The 20,840-nt window shown below is 34.4% G+C and overlaps 4 protein-coding genes across 4 annotated transcripts; 1 reads left to right on the forward strand and 3 right to left on the reverse strand.

Moving 5' to 3' along the window:
• Positions 1-434: 434 nt before the first annotated feature.
• Positions 435-3,196, forward strand: Lsp1gamma (Larval serum protein 1 gamma). The gene is made up of 5 exons (XM_076124645.1): positions 435-535; positions 913-1,055; positions 1,139-1,957; positions 2,042-2,208; positions 2,320-3,196. The coding sequence occupies exons 1-5, from the start codon at positions 442-444 to the stop codon at positions 3,194-3,196; spliced, it is 2,100 nt and encodes a 699-aa protein (XP_075980760.1). The 5' UTR covers positions 435-441.
• A 477-nt stretch (positions 3,197-3,673) lies between these two features.
• On the reverse strand, positions 3,674-7,251 carry LOC142979311 (hexamerin 70b-like). The gene is made up of 6 exons (XM_076124158.1): positions 7,083-7,251; positions 6,549-6,655; positions 5,634-6,455; positions 5,405-5,550; positions 5,188-5,313; positions 3,674-4,514 (listed from the first exon to the last, which is right to left on the reverse strand). The coding sequence occupies exons 1-6, from the start codon at positions 7,174-7,176 to the stop codon at positions 3,797-3,799; spliced, it is 2,013 nt and encodes a 670-aa protein (XP_075980273.1). The 5' UTR covers positions 7,177-7,251; the 3' UTR covers positions 3,674-3,796.
• A 1,710-nt stretch (positions 7,252-8,961) lies between these two features.
• On the reverse strand, positions 8,962-11,997 carry TpnC25D (Troponin C at 25D). The gene is made up of 5 exons (XM_076124160.1): positions 11,863-11,997; positions 11,367-11,538; positions 10,413-10,515; positions 10,178-10,326; positions 8,962-9,102 (listed from the first exon to the last, which is right to left on the reverse strand). Exons 1-5 carry the CDS (start codon positions 11,863-11,865, stop codon positions 9,074-9,076), a joined length of 456 nt encoding a protein of 151 aa, XP_075980275.1. The 5' UTR covers positions 11,866-11,997; the 3' UTR covers positions 8,962-9,073.
• Positions 11,998-15,986: 3,989 nt separating this feature from the next.
• On the reverse strand, positions 15,987-20,539 carry LOC142979614 (arylphorin-like). The gene is made up of 7 exons (XM_076124646.1): positions 20,431-20,539; positions 20,037-20,164; positions 19,177-19,962; positions 18,937-19,058; positions 17,922-18,837; positions 17,477-17,756; positions 15,987-17,329 (listed from the first exon to the last, which is right to left on the reverse strand). The coding sequence occupies exons 1-7, from the start codon at positions 20,537-20,539 to the stop codon at positions 15,987-15,989; spliced, it is 3,684 nt and encodes a 1,227-aa protein (XP_075980761.1).
• Between the last annotated feature and the right edge of the window lie 301 nt (positions 20,540-20,840).

A 20,840-nucleotide genomic window follows, 5' to 3' on the forward strand; every position in this document is an offset into this window, starting at 1 on the left:
ACTTGAAAATGCGATCAAGGGTGTGGAATTTCAACTTTTTCGAAAAGTGTCTATTATTGCTGAACTAAGTGACATGGAATTTTTTTTTTATTTTTCCTAGAACCGGTATGACTTGGCCTTTCATCCTGTCTCGAATTATCGTTGAGTTTTGGGACACCCTGTATATAGGTACAATAAATTAAAGGATGTGATAAATTTTTATGATGAACTCATGATTCATGATCAACATTTGCAGCGATATCACAATGCACTTTTTACCTACCTTCCAAATACCGGGTCACCATAATGGCCTATGACCACATCACTGAAGAGTTCAAAGAAAATGATAAAATTGCATCAATAATATTTTAAGATAGTGTTTTCTTGATAAGTAATGAGTTATAGTGTATAAAAACTGCATGAATAAATTGCAAAATCACAGTTGACAGCGATTGTGGAACGATGAAGACTGTCTTGATCCTCGCGGGGCTTGTTGCCCTGGTCATGGGACACCATGGCTCCGCGTCCAAACACCATGATTGGAAAATGAAGAACGGTGAGATACACAGCCTAGCTTCACAAATTATTACTTCTTCCATATTAAAATAGTACTTACTATCTCTTAATTCTAGAACTACTTTAACAACCCTCACTAATGGAGCTAAACAGTAATTAGCCAAGCAGTTATGTCATTTTATGTTACAACTGTTAACAATGTCAAATGTATTGTTATTGTTAGGTCGCTGGTATTTATGCATATAATTATAATATCCGTAAAATAACATACATAAAATCACGCTTGCTTTTCAAAAGGTCTTCGTCTTTTCAAAGGACCAACATTTTTATTTATTATGCAATGAAACCAAAAAAGAAATCTCTGCCTTTGCTTATTCAGAAGATTTGTTAATTACAATAATGTCGTTTTGGTTTCAGTTGATGCTGACTTCAAATATCGTCAGTTAAAAGTCTTGTCCCTTTTCGAGCATCTGAACGAACATGAACAGAAGCTGGCTCCATCTGATTGGTACTTAGTTGCAAAAGAATACAGCATCGAAGCCAACTTGGAACATTACACCGTAAGTATTCAGACTATCAACAATTCTTGAACTCTATTCACATTTTTTAAGTAATAAAACTAAATAACATTCACAATTTGCAGAACACGAAAGCTGTCAAAGAGTTCCTGACTCTCTACAAAACTGGTTTTATGCCCAAATATCACGAATTTTCAATTTTCATGGAGAGAATGAGAGACGAGGTCATCTCTCTTTTCCACGTTTTCTATTACGCGAAGGACTTCGAAACCTTCTACAAAACTGCAGCTTGGGCCAAGTTGTATCTTAATGAAGGGCAGTTCTTGTACGCATACCACATTGCCGTTGTACAAAGGTCTGACTGCGAAGGTATTGTCATTCCTGCGCCTTATGAAATGTATCCTCAGTACTTCTTCAATAAGGACATATTGCTCTCAATGTACTACAAATATGTACACGGCACTGAAACAGATAATAATTACGGCGTTGTGAAAGAGAACGGTAATACCGTCTTCTACGCCAATTACTCCAGTTCGTTGAGTTACCCCAACGACGAAAAGAGGCTTTCATATTTCACCGAGGACATTGGTTTCAACGCTTTCTACTATTACTTCCATACAGAATTGCCTTTCTGGTGGAGCGCGGACAAGTTTGGAGTATTAAAAGAACGTCGTGGGGAGATCTACTTTGACTTCTACCAGCAGTTGTTGGCTCGTTACTATATGGAACGCCTGACTAACGGCTTAGGTGAAATCCCTGAGTTCTCTTGGTACTTGCCCTTCAAAACTGGATACTACCCTCATTTATATATTGGTTACCTTCCATTCGCTCAGCGAAGCAACTATTACGACACACACAGTGAGAACAACTTAGAAGCGGTCCGGTTCTTAGATTCCTACGAGAAGACTTTCTTACAATTCTTACAACAAGGCCACTTCAAGGCAGTGAGTAATCATTTATTTATTTAAATGAATATACTGCACTATTCGAATTATTGTTTGTGTCTAAATAAAATTATATATTTTTAGTTCGACAAAGAGGTCGACTTCCACAATCCTAAGGCTATTAACTTCGCTGGAAACTACTGGCAGACCAACGCTGACCTGTACTCCGAGGAACACATCGAAGACTATCAACACTCTTACGAAATCACCGCTCGACATGTTCTTGGCGGAAGTCCTAAACCCTTAGATAAGTAAGTCAAAGTGTTACTGTACTAGCAGCTACAAAATGAATTCCCGAGGCTGTTCTTGCATTTTAAACAGCTCTGTCTGATAAAATTAAATGAGATTTAATTCTTTTAAAGGTACACCTTCATGCCGAGCGCTCTCGACTTCTACCAGACATCCCTTCGTGACCCGGCCTTCTACCAGCTCTACCAGAGAATCGTAGACTACCTGATTCATTTCAAGGAATACCTGCACCCATACACTCATGATGATCTTCACTTCGTCGGGGTCAAGATCAACGACGTGAAAGTCGACAAACTTGTCACTTACTTCGACTACTATGACGTTAATATTACTAATAGTTTCTTGCTCACCAAGCAAGAGTTCGCGCAGTTTTCAGAAAGCTTTCTCATCCGCCAACCTCGTTTGAACCACGAGCCTTTCTCTCTCAACATCAACGTTAAGTCTGATGTAGCATGCGATGCCGTCTTTAGGGTCTTCATTGGTCCTAAGTACGACAGCAACGGCTACCCTATTAACTTAGAAAAAGATTGGATGAAATTCTACAAACTGGATTGGTTTGTTCAAAAACTGAATGCTGGGGAAAACAATGTTGTGCGCAAATCTAGCGAATTTATATTCTTCAAGGACGACAGCATGCCTACCCACGAGCTTTACGACTGGCTGGAACAAGGAAAGGTTCCTTACGATATGTCTGAAGGAGCTGACAATTTGCCTAGGAGACTAATGCTGCCTAAGGGTACCCACGGAGGATATCCGTTCCAAATGTTCGTATTTGTGTACCCATATAACGGCGTCAACAAGGTAGAGGATGAATTCAAGAACTACATCCAGGACAGCAAGCCTTTCGGTTTTCCCTTTGACCGACCCGTGCAAGAAACGTACTTCCATCAACCCAACATGTACTTTAAGGATGTGGAGATCTTCCACAAAGGAGAAGTATTCTCTTACGAACTTAACACTCCGAAGTACTACAATCATAAGAAGAACTAACATCTAGTCAAATGTGTATCTAAAAACCTATGAGCTCTAAGATACTGAAGTAATTATATTGTAAATACAAAATGAGTACTTTGAAATAATTTTTTTATTATTTACTATTACTAGTTTGTATATGCTTTAGTTGTAGTTTGTAACCATGTTGATAGTAAGCCCCAATATTGATCTGGCAATTTACTCACTTTGTCACCTTTAATAAATCATGTTGCAGCGATTATTCTGATTGTTTTAATTTACACTAGTATTCATAGCGCCTGAACATTACAATACATCACTTGCTGTTTAATTCTTGACTGGCGTTTTAAATCTATTGTTATATACGAATGAAGATTCATCATTAATTCATACTAGAGGCATTATACTCAAACACACTCGTTCATACTCTAACAGAATGTAATAGTAAATATCTTTTTAGGTTAGTAATTTTTACTTATAAGCATAAATATATAAATTACAGGAATAAATAACGAATACCAATTAAAATATTTATTAATACATAATAATTGCACATAATCACAAATAGTTTTCTTATAATCAGGTAACTAGCATTCTAAAATAAAACGATGATTTTTAAATCAAATGTTAATGAAACTCTTAATATAAATGAGATGAAAAGTAGCCATTGCTCGCTACATTATTTTGTTTGTGATGAACTAAAATGTTATAAAACTTGTAATTATTAGCTTCATCTTTGTAACTATTAGATGGTCTATGGAAGGGGAAACCAAGTGGTTTCGAGTCCAGTTCATTGTACAGCTCTCCGTAGAAATGGTTTGGTGGAGCAAAATCACCATCAAAAGAATCACCAGAGGGAGTTATCATAACAAACAGCGTAAGATTCATTCCGCTCTCCAAGCCTCTTGGTATTAGTAGATTTTCAGGGAACTTGAACATATTGTACTTATTGGTACCACTTTTCTCAGACGGCGATCCTTCTAAATTGTAATACTCGTCGCTCGACAACCTTGATGAAGTTTCTGGAGACCAGTTGATAATGTTCGATCCTTTTTGCAGATAGAAATCAAACGTGTCAAGTTCAAAGAACTTAGAGTATTCTTCCCAACAATTGTCACACGGTGGTCCCAAATACAATCTTACTATAACATTTTCTCTTACTTTGGAATCAACTGTAAAGGCTAAAGTGAATTGAGAATGTTTCAGTCTCTTTTGGCGAGCTGTTATTGTTAAAGGCAATTTACCATTTCCAGTTATAGCTTTGTTTATGTTGAACTGATAGTAGTCAAAGTACGTTGTTATTTTAGGAATACTGGCGTCAACAATTTTGAAGTCTTCTGTTTCGTACTCGGCTAGATTATCCTCTCAAGCGCCCGGCCACCGTGTCACGGTTGAATGTTCTACCCCCGTCAAGCGTCCCGCCACCGTGGTACGGCAAAACGATCTTACATTTAAAAAACGTAGAAACGAAATGCTAAGACTATGTTTATCCCTTTCAAACATATTTGACATTGAAGCTGATGAAACGAGACGACGATCTAATGCACACACTTGAATAAGTGGTTGATATAGGCCAGAGAACACCTTAAACAAAATCTGACCCAACGACATGTTCCTTTATGACCAATATTGTAAATCCTTTTTTTAACTAATTTTAAAGATTTGAGTATATTTTACAGTTGGATTTTAATGTCATTATTCATTAACTACACGATAAGACCTTTCGTCATATTATTTTTTTTGCCTAAAAATATTTATTAGACTTTCTTCAAACACATGCCTAAAGTACACAATATTCAGATTAAACCGACTATTGTGCTAGCACTATCAAATATTATTTGTGGTTTATTGATTTAATCTATAGCAAATTTTATGTAGATTTCAAATATATAAGGTATGTCTAGGGTGTTAGTATTAAAATATGACGGAATCGACGCTTAAACGCCAACCGCCAATTCAATTTCGCGCGCCATTTTTGGCCCGGACGCTTAACGGTATATTTGAATTTTGACGTTGGGGCGCTCGAGAGGTTATATGGCATCATAGTGTCTTTGTATTCAGTGAAATAGTTGAGTACGTATTGCATCATGTACCAATAAATAGGATCTCTTAACGCAGTCTCTGGGTGATGTAGTAGTGATGGGGCCGGGTTGTAACTGGAAAAACGAAAATATTCATTTAATATCGATAATAAAGTCTTAATGGAACCATAAATGATTACTTGTCAGAAAAATAATAGGTACTTACATGTCGTATGGGAATCCATTGCCGCCGTAGCCAAATAAAGATCTTATAATTTTAGACGTCCTCACTCCATCATAATTAGCTCGTATTAATTTTGCCAACAAGTCAACATAGTTGTCTTCTGTCATGTTAATAGTAGTTGCGTTGTCCTGTAATGAATAAAATATTAATTTTGTAGCTCACAAATTTCCAACTTATTACCTAAACTTATGTTTTGTTTGAGAATTCTTACCATTATGATTAATCCTCTAGACATACATTCCCTAATAGCAATATCAACAGCTTTAATTTTAGCTCTGTCTTCGCTCCAGTCTCCCAATGTATTTGACCTTAAGGGGAACATAAGTCCATTTTTATGAACCAAGTATGGATTGAAATCTCCGTAACCACTCTTTTTAGGTGCAATATGTCCTTGCTTTAAATGTTCTTTTTCTAGAAGTAGTCGGGCCGTGAGTTGCTGATGTGTGTAGTAGTAATGCTCGCTGTGTCTGGGATGGATCTCATCAAGATCTCGACTGCTCAACCAATATGGATGCATGAGATGTACGCCATAGTAATAGCTGTTCAATGATATGTCTTCCCTAAAATAGTTCAGTTCTTCTTCACCTCCATTATGAGGTAGATTCCAACCAGAATAATTAGTGTTAATTATTATAGTGTCGTCCATTTTATAATACTGATTGACACGCGCATCTCCTGAATTGTTTACATTGTAATTCAACTGGTTACTGAGTCTTAAGGCTTTGAATATAGTTTCCCCGTTTACGAAAAAGTTAGGCTTTCTAATGAATGGAGGAACAAATGCAGTCTTTCCAGGATGCTTTTCTCCGTACAAAATGTTCAGATCAAACGCGTACGCAGCTAAATCTTCATTAATGTCTTCAAAATCAAATAGCTTTTTAGCGTCGTAACCGGCATTGTTTACGTTTCTTATGAGTTCAAACAGTTTAATAGCTGCTTCTTTCATGTCATCATTGTAAATGTTAAACGTTAGTCCCTTTAGAGTGACACCGTTTTTCACGTATTCGACAAAAGCGTCGTAGACGGGATTGTCCTGAAAATAAGTCATAAATCAATTTGATATTCAAATATTTTGAGGGAAAATATTTTTAATACTAGATCAAGCGCAAAATATAAGAAAAAATACCTGGAGAAGGGTTTCGATTCCATCCCATGTTATTTGCGATTTTTGTGACGATGGCGCAATACCTGGGACAATGCCCATGAGATGTTTTCCATTTTGCAGTGACAGCTCTGGAAAACAGTTTTAAATTTATTAAAAACTAATAATCACTAGATTTTCTTGTTTTCGTTGCTTCTTGCGTAACGCTATCTTGCAACGAATAAAATGATTGACCTTGACAATGACCCCTTCGACCTTTAAAATCAAATTGAGATTAAATGTTTACATCCCATGAGACCAATTAGTAAACACAGTGATTTACTAATTGACCTACTTTTACAAATATTCTAATTTTGTTTTCATCAACTGTTAAAATTGAAGATATCGCATGAGCCATGGCACTGTTATAAGATTGGTGCAAATTATAAGCAGATAATAAATCTGAGAGACTTCTATCCTTATCTCTATGTAGCTCTGATATGTGTTCAGTTTTCTAGATTCTTCGAAAAATCAGAACGATTCCATTACGTAATCATAGTAAGGAAATACTAAACATACCTCCCTCGTTGACGATACTGCGGAACTCATCCGTTGGGGCCGACAGAGTAACGCCGAGACAAATGATCCATATTAGCGCTGTAGCTCCAAACATCACAATAGCTAACACTGCAGTCAACTAGTGCCAGTAAATAGTTAAACATGGCTTATATGCACACGAGACCTCATAACTGTATTTCTCCTGATCCAATTGAGATCCTGAGGGTCGCTTTAATGGGCACAATTTTCATCGTACAGTCGGCGTCACAGATTGTTTTGTTTTGTCACCTCTGGTAATTGCTTTATCTTGTGTTATATACCAGCGGCCCACCTTCATTTACTCCAAATTGATCCTAATGTGAACTATTGTCGGTATAATATTTTAAGTAAGTAAATTCAGTTAAGTTTTTTCAAAGATTTTGTATACCAATTCATTAAAATCTAGCTTCATCTTTAAAACAACACTCTAAGGAAAATGTATAACTGCCTTTAAATTGATAAACATTTATGTATTTATTCATATTTGTCATGAGCGCCACGTTTCAGGATGTAAGCGAGTTGTTTCGAATGCCTGAGGTATATCTCCCATGTAAATAATATTTTGTAATAACTTCTTAATTTAGTACCGTTAAATTCAGCTTATGGAACTAATATCTTATTTATAGGTAACTTTAGTACTCCACGGCGTACTTTGGTATCAATTATTCTTATTCAAAATATTTGTTCAAGAAGAAATATTAATTAAATCATACCCAATTATCGCCAAGTAGTAATAACAATTAAGCAATTTTCTAACTGTCCATGTCGGTAGCGTTAAAAGCAGCACGTGTCTACACAATGTAAGTATATTGAGATATCATCCAATAGCAATGTAATAAACTTTATGTTTTTGTCGCATAATAAAACAGTTTCAATGTTCCAATTGTCATAGCGAATTGTCAGTGTTTGTATTTCGGTATGTTAATAAATTTTGAGCCTCGGCCAATATTTATTGCAGAATATTTCTTCGCGCTGACGCACAACGACAGTTTTGTATCAGTAAATGATGTTCGACATTCTATTCTGTTAAAATACCGCAAAAACATAAACTAGGCGACAAGCGTACATCGCGTCGCGTAGTGAGTCTTTATTTATACTTACCAGTTTATTTTTTGATTTTTGATTAACGAGCTATTCTTTTTTCCCGCATTCCGTCTTAATCAGTGTCTTTTTTCAAATAGTAATAATGTTTATAACTTAAATGTCCACATAATTATTATATCATCGTACTTCACAATATGTTTTGTATTTGTGTTCTTCACTGTACCATATTCACAGGAAGCAAAATGCAATTGGACAATTTTTCAATTGCGAGACTTGGAACACGGCTAATTTTGGTCTGGAGGCAATTCTTCACTTTCAAACCCAATTACCGTATTACTCAGAAATATACAATATGGAGGTGGAATTATTTATACATGTGCTTATATAACGGGGGCCGCACGGACGTATAAATCATAGTAAATGACTAGACACACAACTACTGTTATATTTTCGTACTTTGATCAACAATGCCACAAATGCCCAACGCCCGCTCTCCAAGTAATGTCAAAACTATTTGTGATTTTCCACAGGAATAATTGGGTCAAGGACATCCAATTGAAACCAAAGCAAAAGACTGTTGGTGTGTATATTTGACGTTATAATATTATTATGAAGTTATTTTAGAATGATCTCAATAAAACTGTCATGCGTTATAAATATTAGCATATAATTGTCTTAAAATTCGTTTCGTGTGAATTATTCCGGAAATAATACTTTGGAACGAACTCTGACTCCTGGCCTACCCTCGTAGGCTTTGCCTTATAATAAGTGCCTATCTATAAGATAGAGTAATGTGTAAAATAATTAAACAACCATGCTAACACCGCAATTGGTTTTGTTCTATTTATAGTGTCAAAGTCTTATGTTTAAAAAAATATAACATAGCTAAATTTAATAATACTATAATATAATAAATTTTGACGATCAGCTTAATCTCCAGTCATCATCTCCATGAATTCTGAAACAAAAAATGTGTATTAAATATTTGACCTATTTTTTACAACTACCAATAAAAATAATTCTATCTACTACTACTATCCTAATAATAAATAATATATTGACGAAAAATTATGTTCGAAACTATTATTAATACAAAACTGTAACGACGACATTAGTTTCAATCATTTATATTTATCATCGAAAAATATTGTCGCGGTGACCGATTTTATTCGATGCCTACTTTGCGGTGTGATTCTTTAAAAACAATTAGTTTCATTACATATTAATCGCGAGTAGGTAACCATTTGCATAAAACTTTCTGTTGTTAGTTGTGAAACCTTAAACTTGGTAAAAGGTCGAAATAAAAAAATATTAAATATTCTATGCTAAAACAAACTAATAGAATCATCATAGTTATCATTATAAGATAAACTATAATCATTTAACATTCCAACGACGCTCATAATTTTATAACTACCCAAAAGAATTTTTATTATATACCACTCAACAATTTTGGCAAAAAGCATTCCATCTAATTCTTTGATCTGAATCCAAAACAAGCCGAACAGATTAGTACAAATGAATTAATATTGCAGTATGCGTGTGTAAAACAACATAAATTCTATCCGTCGTATGCCGCCCGCCTTCGATGCGCTTCTAATGTTTATGCATTAGTTTGAGAGTAATGTTTACGTATCTATGCTTGCTTTCGTGAATATTTATGACGAAGTTTATCTTCAAAACCAGCTGCTAAAGTATCTAGCGTATAAGCGACTTTAACCGGATTGTTTTCTTCGGACCGATATTTTAGCGGTTTTTATAATATATTGCTAATACTCTGAACGTGGGTTGATACATAGCCAAATTGTTATGTTCACGCTTTTGACATTTCTGTCTGCGAAATGGCATCAGGTAACTGCGTGTTAACTACGGAGGCCCGTCTTGGCGAACTGACAAAATGTGGGCAGACCTCCAGTCCAATATTCCAATAATACTATGATAATATTTGGAACATCAGAGTTATTTAGCACGGATGAAAACACTGACTTCGCTTAGAATTATCTTTGTTCAGGTGAGAAAATGTAAATATTTACCATCGAAGTCGACGGTTCCGGATCCGTCAGTGTCAATCTCAGCGATGATGCCGTCTAAGTCGCTCGAGCTGAGCTTGTCGTCCAGGGCAGCCAGGATCTCCTTGAGGGTGGAAGTGGTAATGTAGCCGTTGCCTTCACGGTCGTATAACCTGTAGATTGAAGTAATGATATGTTAAGAAACACATAGGCACATAAGATTGTATTGTGGGTAAAATGTAGGCGTGTGTCATCTTACCTGAAAGCTTCTTTCAGTTCCTGTTGCATAGCCTCGGCATCCTCCTCCTCCAAGAAGTGAGAAGCGATGTTGCAGAAACCATCGAAGTTAATTTTGCCGGAGCCTAAAGAAAAATAAAAATAATAAATAATGACAGACTTAAAACAGAGAGGCTGAACCTTGAGCACAGTGTTAAGAAAATAACGGCTTTATCTTTCATTAGAAGCACACTAGATAAATAAACTATGGAAACAGAGACATGCATCTTTCAAAGGGACTGGAAGCACGAGGAGAAACAGTACGGAAATAGCCTCATTAGTTCTCGCGACGAGTAAAAATATTCGGGTGTATATTTGAAAAGGTGTCGTAGCCTCGGTACGTGTGAATTCTTGTTAGCGTTTTCTGATGATTGATCATTTTTTAACAAGATACGTTTGCAGCTGTTTTGTCCAACACTCGTTGTTTATCTGATTTTTTTTTATAATACTCCTACACTAGAACTTGGCAAACAATATTTTGTGAAACAAAACATCTGACCTTCCTTTGAAACTAAGCGCAATATATTTCCTACAATAAGTTTTATTATATTTACAGAAAATACATTGTACTAAGCGATATTATTTGTTGGACCACTTAGCTATCTTCATAAAACGTCTATAAATCTGCTACGTATATAAACAAATAAAGTAGTATAAATATTTACATTACTTTTCTGGAATTTCTTCATAAAACACACATTGAGTATGTAATACCAAACAAAAATAATCTTAGAACAATAGTATGCGCATAATACTACTACTTATAGTTAATTTGCTATTGACCTCTGTCCCATTTAATAGAAATTGAAATTTAAATAAAAGATTTTAAGTAAAATAATCCGTTACCAACAACGGACAATATTTGAGGTGAACTTGAAGCTATAATAGATGAATTGAGATTGGATGAAGAATAAGGTAATTGTGCTGAGAAACTTACTTTCCGGGTCATTTTCATCGATGAGAGCCTGCAGCTCAGAGTCATCGAAGAGCTGTCCCATTGTGTTAAGGATGGTCGAGATCTTCAGGACATCGATGTAGCCCGACTTGGTGGTGTCGAACATTTGGAATGCCTTGCGGAGCATCGCCATCTTTTGATCGTCGTCTGTGTCCTAAGAAATAATACCAATTATAGGTAAATCATTTGTCTTATCTAATGCCTTCTTGAATTGAAGAGACATTATTATGAAAAATATATTTCAGTCGGAATTTATTAGACCACGTGGTTGACATTGTCATTGAGTAGAACGGTTAGATTGAAAATCTAAATTGAATATTCAAATCAGTAACTGTCCCTAAAATGTTTCACTTCTGTTTAGTATAATCTATTCAATTTGCTTGATTTTTTGTAAATTCTGATCACTTGAATATATTTTTGTCACAAATAACTGGTCACATTCACGTCCTTATAAACTTCAAATCCTGGAGATCCTCACCATGGTGTTTGTGTAGGGTTGGCAGTAGTAACAAGAACCGAATCCGAGTGCGAGTGTTGTTACACTGGATTTTACGTCGGTGTGGCACCCTTATTTATAGCATTCCTTCCTCCTCAGACTGGAATACAAAAATAAGTGAAAAACCTGCTATCTCTCTCTCCACCGTACACGTTCAGAATAGTGACGTTGTTATTGAGTTCTTCGTCAGCGTGAATTATATCGACGTCAGATGGCAAGAATGTTCAGCAAAACCTGCATTCTACAGGAAGTGAGCTGTCAGATTTATATAAACTAATTGAAATCGGCTCATTCGTAGGAACATGCTTGATGAGATCCATTTATAGAATCATGATAGCCGTTGACGAAGCATCTCACTAGCATTATTCCAGAAGCATTTTGCGCTTCAACTGCAGTGACGTATTGTTTATTCCGTTCATTCAAAATTATGAATGTTTGTTTACACCGTTTATGATTAGTAAAGCATTTCCTTATAGCCACGCTCTAAGCTGTTTATGTAAACGGTGGTTTGTAATCAGTTGCTCATATTTTTCCTAACGCAATGAGCTGGAAAACATCTTCAATTTCTGATGCTTGTTTCAAAATTGGAGGTGTGTCATCGTGGATTTTGCTAGTAGGTAAACAAAATATATATAAATTAAATGTCTATTTTTGTGTGAATATGAGTCGTTATTCTGTGTATATAAGCGTTTAATTGCTGGAGTGTAATAACTAGTTTCGACGACAGTTAACTTTGTGATAAGGATTCAAAATAAAAGATTTGAAGTTTCCTGTTTATTTTTGAAAAATAATTCTCCGACCACAAATAGCTATCTATGGATATCCTGCTTAAGAAGGAATATTTAGTACAAGAATTACTGGTTTATATTCCTGATTGCTACGCGTGAAACTGAACACATCCAAAACGTCCAGTTTAAAGCGTAGCAGAAACTCATGCGCATATAAAGTTGTTCCTTGATTAAGAGCAGGAAATTCCTTTGATGCGGCCGCCGATTCACAACAATCCCAACGAGAATATTACGTGTAGCTACGTCATCTGCAGGGATGCTCAACATTTATTTAAGAACTGATGCACTTAAATCTAATTAATTCATGGGATCTATTTTAATTTTCTGAAACTGTTAAGCGGTGTATCTTATCCAAGGTGTTTTTTTAACTTATTTTACAAACGGAAATGATATAATCAAAGTACAAAATCTTGGCATGAGAATGTAGATTGATTATTGTTCTTAAAATAAAAGATATTTTGATTAATTAACGATACAGACATTTTGCAGAAGACCGAAATTAATTTAAATTATTTGTTCAAATTTGTACAGTAGTAAATGGTTTGCGTAAATATTTGAAAAGTGCGAGTATAACAAAATATTGAGATAGACGCTGATGATTGGTGACTACTGGCGCGTGAAACGGGTTATACAGCGGCGCCCGCGCAGATATAGACTGTCGGTGATCGGCTATAATTTTTGTGTTCTCATGTGAATGCCACAATGAGAGAAACATCTAATCTGAGTCGCGCTTTACACGTCTACCACGTGTTTATCTTAAACAACAATACAAGCTTAAATTAGGTCAGGTTACAATCTATTTTTAAATCTCTTGGTAATATTTGGAATTTTATTTTTGTACAACGCGTTCCTAAGATAGTTTATAGAGGGGACGGAGTGATGAAGATTTTCGGTTGAAATAAGGAATATAGAGCTCTGAACTAAAATGGAAAACTAATTTCAGCACAAATTTTAAAGTTTTATATCTTAATTCATATTTTTTTAGTTTTCTATTGACATTCATAATACTGTATGTAAAAACCGCTATTTTTTGGATGAACGAGTCATAGTGTTACAAACTATGTAGGTGTAGCCTATTCCCTATTGCTTGCAGCTGAAACAAAAAATATGTAAACAAATAAAAAATCATAAAACTATGTTATCGATAGGAAGACATATTTCTCCAACATTGTATGAAACACTACACTCCAGTTATTTCGGTACACAATCGAGACGTGTGGTCTCCGTGGTATAACGAACTATATTATATTCGAAAACAAATGAGACAAGATAAATAATTCACACCGACTCACGTTGATTTCTCGTTCATTTTATTGTTCTCTGCAAGAATTGTGACTTTTCCCGCAAATTATTTACTACCGTTTGAATATAAAGTATGTTTTGTCTTCCCTATTTTTTTGTTCGCTTACTAATGGGCATTGAAACGATCAGGCGAACCTTGAGTCCATGCATCCTAAAACTATTTTTGATTTGTAGGAATTTATTTATATCGAGAGCTCATCCATCAATGTAGCATCATCTTCTGTTTCAGACTGCAGTGTCATTTAGAAAATACATATTTCACGTTAATAGCGCCGTAATATTCTATCAAAGCAAATTTATTTTTTTAGTTAAAGGCTTTTCAAATAAAAAAATGCAATTGACTATAAATTTGTTTAAACAAAACTTTGATAGATGCTAGTTACTTTCATCTTGTAAAAAAATGTGCTTGTTTCTTTTTAATTGGCATCAAGCATGTCTCTACTAAAATAGTTACATGTACTTAGAGAACTATTAAATCGTGATAGACAGTAGTAAACCGTGATAGCTTATTTATGATGACAAAACATAAACCATTAAATGACAGGAAATGAGGTATCGTAAATAAGTGCGCTAATAATTTTACAGCCGGTCGCACAGATGCAGCGGCCGAGACTTATTAAATTAATTTGCCGATGCGTAACCGACATGTGACTAATTTACATAGACTTAACATTCTACAATCATAATAATTGGTAATCACAGCCAAAAGTTCACACAGAGTTGCCGGCACCTCATCCTGATTCATCGTCAATGGAGTGGAAATATAACTTTATTTTGGCACGGGACATACCATTTTCCTTGGTGAATCCATCGGCTGATATCCAAATGCCAAATGTAAATAACTCTTTAAATAGTTCACAGGTAATTTGTCTTATATTTGCGTTTTTATGTAACATTTATCTTTTGAAGACATTTTTATTAATCTGGCATGCCATTTGTGCACCCGGTTGATTAATTAATTAAATAGCCGAACGAAAGTTTGTATCAATATTAAGTTGAGGCAACTTTTTGTAATCGTATTTCGACATGTGACTGTGTTTACTTATTATTTTAAAATTTAGTTAATCATAGATATTTTTGTGGTGCAAATATTATTGACGATATATGAATACCACAGCAAACACAACATATGAAAAATATACATTTACTATTTTTAATTTCAATTTTACGTACAGTAAGTATGTGTTAATATAATTTATTACGGCAATTCTTTTAACATAACGAGGAAATATTATTTTCAACAATTTATGTATTTATGCAGCGGGAATTTGTATTTAGACTGTTTGGTTTAACGATGAGCATAAAGTTTTATTACTGTTTAAAACACATGTAATCAATAATCTTCATATTCGCGTGTTATTTCAAATGATGAATTGCTTTATGAAAACTAAAACAGGATTTGTAGGAATTTGAACAAGAACTATTCCAAATGTTAATGACCTTATACTTATTGTAACGTTTGCTTTGTAAAAACTTTGTAATCAACTGTAAAAGTATTTTCTATTTGTATTCTAGCCGTTGTCACAGTAGTGACCGATGGTTTTTAAATTTTCCGAGATGAAAATAGGGAAAGCGTAACGTCGTTGTAAAATGTTTGGAACGTATCCAAAAATAATGATAGAAAACCTCGCGAAATAGCAATAATGTGCATTCGTTCGCCTTGTTTTATATACATTTAGTTTGTTTTAATGATCAATGAAAATCAACCTCACAATCTGCGGCGATCAAAGAGTTTTATGGCTGATATCGTTAATGTCAAATATTCCTAGGTTAAAAGCTCTAAGTACAACTTTTGTTTGGTTTTGTAAAAGATCATTTGACATTCCGCTTCCTGATAAATGGATGGATAAATAATTAAAAAGTAAGCAATAAAAATAAATTTTATATTATTTTTAAATCACATTTATTGTGTAAAGAATATTTAATACAAAAGTGAAAAAAAAAAAACAAAACTTAACTCTTAACAGAATGCAAACAAAATGAAATCTACTTAAACATAATGATTGAATAGCAAAACTATTCTTGTACTTTTATTTCTGCACTTTCAATGTCAGAATCTACAGTGCGCATTAAATAATCATACATTGTAGGATTACGGTCTTTTACCACTTCTAATAGCAAGATAGGGTCTTCTTCGACTGAGTCCTGTCTTATAGAGTCTGTATGAGGAACTTCCACATTTTCTTCTACACTGCTGTCATTATTTATGTCCTGGTTACCTAACTCTACGCTTTCTCTACTCGCTTCAACATTTTCTTTGGAATCGAATAACGTTTCATCAATTGTTACTACATCTTTAGTTACTGGTTTCAGTTTTCGGTCTTTAGTGACTTTTTTATCTACTCTTACAATATCGTTTTCACTGACCATTTTATTCAAATTTCCTTCAGAGTCAACGGTGTTAAATTCCGAAGTCGCTACAATTTTATCAGATTCACTTTTTGTTACCCTGTCTCTACTAATATCCTTTACAATGTCTTTCCTAAAATCGATTATTTCCACATTTTCTTCTGTATTTACATCTGAATTCATGGTGTTTTTGTTTGCTGGTTTCAAAAAGTCTTTAATTATTTTTTTGTCTACATTAACCATGTCTCTGTTGTGATCATTGGTAACAAAAGTTTCTTCAGAATCAAATACGATGGAATTTGGAGTTATAGTTGTATCTGTTTGTGTTAACAGACGATCTTTTGGTTTATAATTATCTACTACCACATTACTTTTAACAAATACTTTTTCGCCAGTAAATGGTTTCATTATGCCATCTTTTGTTATCGTACTATCTTCATTTGTATCATCTTTAACGCGATTAAATTTGGCAACATTTTTTACTTCATCGTTTTCTGTAGTCATTGCGGATACATCAAAAGGCTTTACACGGTCTTTTTTTGTTTTCGTATCTGAACTTAAGATATCTATTATGATATTTCCTGTTTCTTCATTAACGTCGGAAGCTATTATATTTGAGCTAGTGTCATCTACCGATTTATAAATCAAATCCTCTCTGACCTTGTCATTGTTCATAGCATTGTCATCAACATTTTCTACAGTTTCCTTTATATTAACCGTAACTTTGTCAACTGGTTCTAATATTTTATTATTTGCGAATGGTTGGTCTAATTTTGTAGTATCCTTATTTAGATTTACCTTACCCATTTTTTCTTCAGAGCTTATATATTTATCATTTAAAACTTTTCTAGTTTTGGTTGTGTCTACAGGCTTCATCGGAAGTTTTTTTGTGGCTACTTTTCTTTTGGCATCCTTAATTATCATGTCTAATCCCAATTTCTTTACTTTGATTTTATAATCTCTTTCAGTCTTCTTTGCCTTATAATCAAACCTTTCCTTATCTTCAAGACCTAAAGGATAAAATCACATTATTAGTCTATATTTCAATTTTTTATTTACTTGCACTAAAAATTTACGGCGTATAAATTATTCATAAACTTTTTCATTACTTTCTGTAGCAAAAGCATCAATTATATAATCATAAACGGAAGCAGTACCTTTTTTAAGCATTTGTGGCATTGGAAGTGGTTCTACATCTAAGAAATTCTCATCTCTGGTATGATCTATAGGAAATATGCGTTTCGAGACATTTATATCAATTTCTTCCACTTTATCGACTATTGTATGGAATACTTCTTCAGTTGTCGTCAAAGTATCAACAGACGGCGTGGTATTTACAACGTCTTTGTTATACTTCGTCTTATATTTACTGTAGTCTGTGCTTGTTGTATCTTTTTTGTTATACTGCGCTTTTTTCGCCTTGTAATCAAACGTCGTTGTTTTTAATTTTTGTTTTGAAGAATCGTATTTGGTAGTTTTAAGCATATTAGGCATATCGTTTAACCCAATCACGTAGTAATCGTCATCAAGATTGGTTTCTTCGGGAATTACATCGTTTGTGCCAATATTAAATTCATTCACTTTCACTGAATAGTCATTTCCATTCCATGAGTTGTGAGTTGGCCGCAGTGATGGCTCATAGGTATCTGTGGTGTACCACAATTTAGTTACGCCAGGTCCTCCGTAATTTTCTACTTTGCTGTCTCCCTTTTGGCCTACAACGACGTATTTAATCATGGCATTCGGTAGTCCAAATAGTGCTCGGTCATCAATCATTAAATCGAGTGGATATCCAGGTGATAATATCGCTGTGTTGATCTCCAAGTTATTTCTGGATGTTGAATCGATACTCGCTTTTATGTATGGCGCAATGAAAACAAACATTTGAAGTGGTAGACCTTGAGAAGTACCTTTTGGTAAGATAAGCCTTGATGGATATCCAATTTGCGATTCAATAGTTTTAAGAGGTAAAGAATCTAACCCAAATTCAGCGTCTTCGACATTTTTACGAATATTATTTAAAAGCATAAAGTCTTCAGAAAATTGTTTCATATTTTCCGATGACCTCGTTATCAAATTTGACCCTACTCTCAGGTTCACATCAAACGCATCGAGGAGAGTAAAAAGATTCTTCTTTGCTGCTAGTTCACCAGGCATGAGCTTAGGTCCCAAATAAATCTTCATTAATCCCTTTTGGGAAACTAAGGAAGAAACGTTTACCCTCAAAGTAAACTGTTTATGGTTCAATCTTGGCTGACCTATTTTAATTTTGAACATAGAATTACTTCCTTCTATTTTTAGCGCATCTGTGACGTCGAACTCAAAGTAGTCGAATGTTGTCATCATCTTTTTCACTTCAATATTCACAACCTCTACTCCGGGGAAGTATAATTCATTTCTTTCATACGAAAGCAATACTTTTAGGGCTTCATCGACCATATCCACTATTTTCTTATTTATTTTCCAAAACATAGGATCTCTTAAGGAAGTCATATAATGCTCCAAAACTGAAGCATGCCTGTAATAACACAAAATTATTAATAGCACGTCAAATCTGTGTGAAGATTTACAAATATAAACTTATCATCAAATACAAATTAATCAATTCTTAATTTACCCGTTGTTAGTAAGATCTTTGCCAAGGAGCTGCCGAGCCAATGTCTCATAACTCCTGTCACCCGTGACAAGGATTTCCATTAAGTGATTCAATATTTGTGCTTTCGTATATCCGCTTTGACGCTGAAAGAATTTTATCTTTAATATGTTATTATCATTACATTGATAGCGTGTTTAATAGAAACCTTGAACAAAGTATAGTTCAATAAAGAATTTACTATTTAATAATAATGATAGTTACCATATGGCTGACGATGGCTATAATGTTGTTTTCAATCGTTTGCAACACTTGTAAATCTTCGTTTACTGGCAGATCCAGTGTCGATGTTCGGTGGCTGAATTCATTTCCGTCCGAATATATCAACATGGGATCGTAAGGAATATCGCTCGGAGAATTCCAGTTTACGCTATCTATCTCTGGCAGCCCATTAGCGTATCTTTCTAAATTATATCTAGCCATAAATTGCTTCATCATCTGATACATATTTTCACCGAAATTTCCATTAACGTCGTCGTTAAACCACGGGGCCAATTTTAGTTTCCTCAAAAAATAATACGTATTTAATCCAACGTCTTCACGGAAGTAAGCTAGTTTGGAATCGTCGTCGTTATCATAAAACAAAGCAGTGTAATTTGCGTCAATAGTGTAGGCATTTCCTTCGTCGCGTATAGTATCAGAAGGTGTGAAATCTTCGCCAGCGAAAATTGTAGACGCCTGTATAATTACATCTTTGTCGATAAAGTAGTTAGGTATCAATTCATATGGTGCTGGAATAGATAGCCTTTCTGTGTCTCTTCTGTTTAGAATAGCCATGTACAGAGCATTCACGTATAAAACGCAGTTCAAATTTTGACGTGCCCAGGCGGCAGCTTTGTAAAATGTATCAAAATCGTTAGCATTGTATAGAACTTCGTAAACGATTTTTAATTCCTTCATGTGATCGGAATCATACTCTGTGAAAATTGTCCCTTTTGGTAGTAAGCCTTTTGTTATAATGTTTTGTAAGTTTGTTATTACTTCTGGCTCCTGAAATCAAAAGAAAATGAGATTCTATTGTCTATAATTATTCGAAAACTTATAAAAGGAATGATAATATTTACCGTGTAACCTGTGGAATCAAAGGTAAATTCTTGTGCCAACCTGCGAATAGTAGGGTAACTGCTAATTTCGCAAACATTTTCGAAAAGTGGGAGCACTAATTTCTGAAGTTGTACCCATTGCGTGTGGCCTAAAATGAAATCAAATATATTTTATTCAAGTTAACAATAACGATAAAAATTATCGTGACAGTTAGTTTGTACGATGGCCACCAAAGTATAAATCACGTGAAGGAATAGCATAAAGGAAATGTCATAATAATATTAATATTTGTACGACTTTCTACCAGACATGTAGATGAAATACAATAATTATGAACAAGATTTTCCCGTTTTTTTTTTCAAACTAACTTTAATGACTACGAAGAAATGTTAAAATGTTAAGACAAAATCTTACCTGTTGTCGTAGTAGGTGTCGCCACTGGAGCAGTGGGCACTTTTATAAGATACCCCGAAATGTGGGTAATCACCACTGAAACTACTAATACTAATGTTACCGTCTTCATCTTGCTAAGTCAACTGTGATTCTTTCCAATAATTCAACCAATTTATATACAAATTATTTTCAAAGTTCATAGACATTGTTGATAAAATAGGTGAATGCACTAGGAATGTAATATGACTAAATAAACAGGTCAACATCCCTGTGCCCTATGTAATTTGTTTATTCAATAATGCGCAACCTTTTGTAAGTGTCTAATCATAAGATATTGAACTGTGTAATTGTAGTTCATAGTACTTTCGTCAACCGTCATTTAATAAATTGACAATCTATAATTATAAATAGTCAAAACATATTTTTATGTA

The sequence above is a fragment of the Anticarsia gemmatalis genome, chromosome 16 (genome assembly GCF_050436995.1).
Source record: "Anticarsia gemmatalis isolate Benzon Research Colony breed Stoneville strain chromosome 16, ilAntGemm2 primary, whole genome shotgun sequence".
Classification (NCBI taxonomy): domain Eukaryota; kingdom Metazoa; phylum Arthropoda; class Insecta; order Lepidoptera; family Erebidae; genus Anticarsia; species Anticarsia gemmatalis.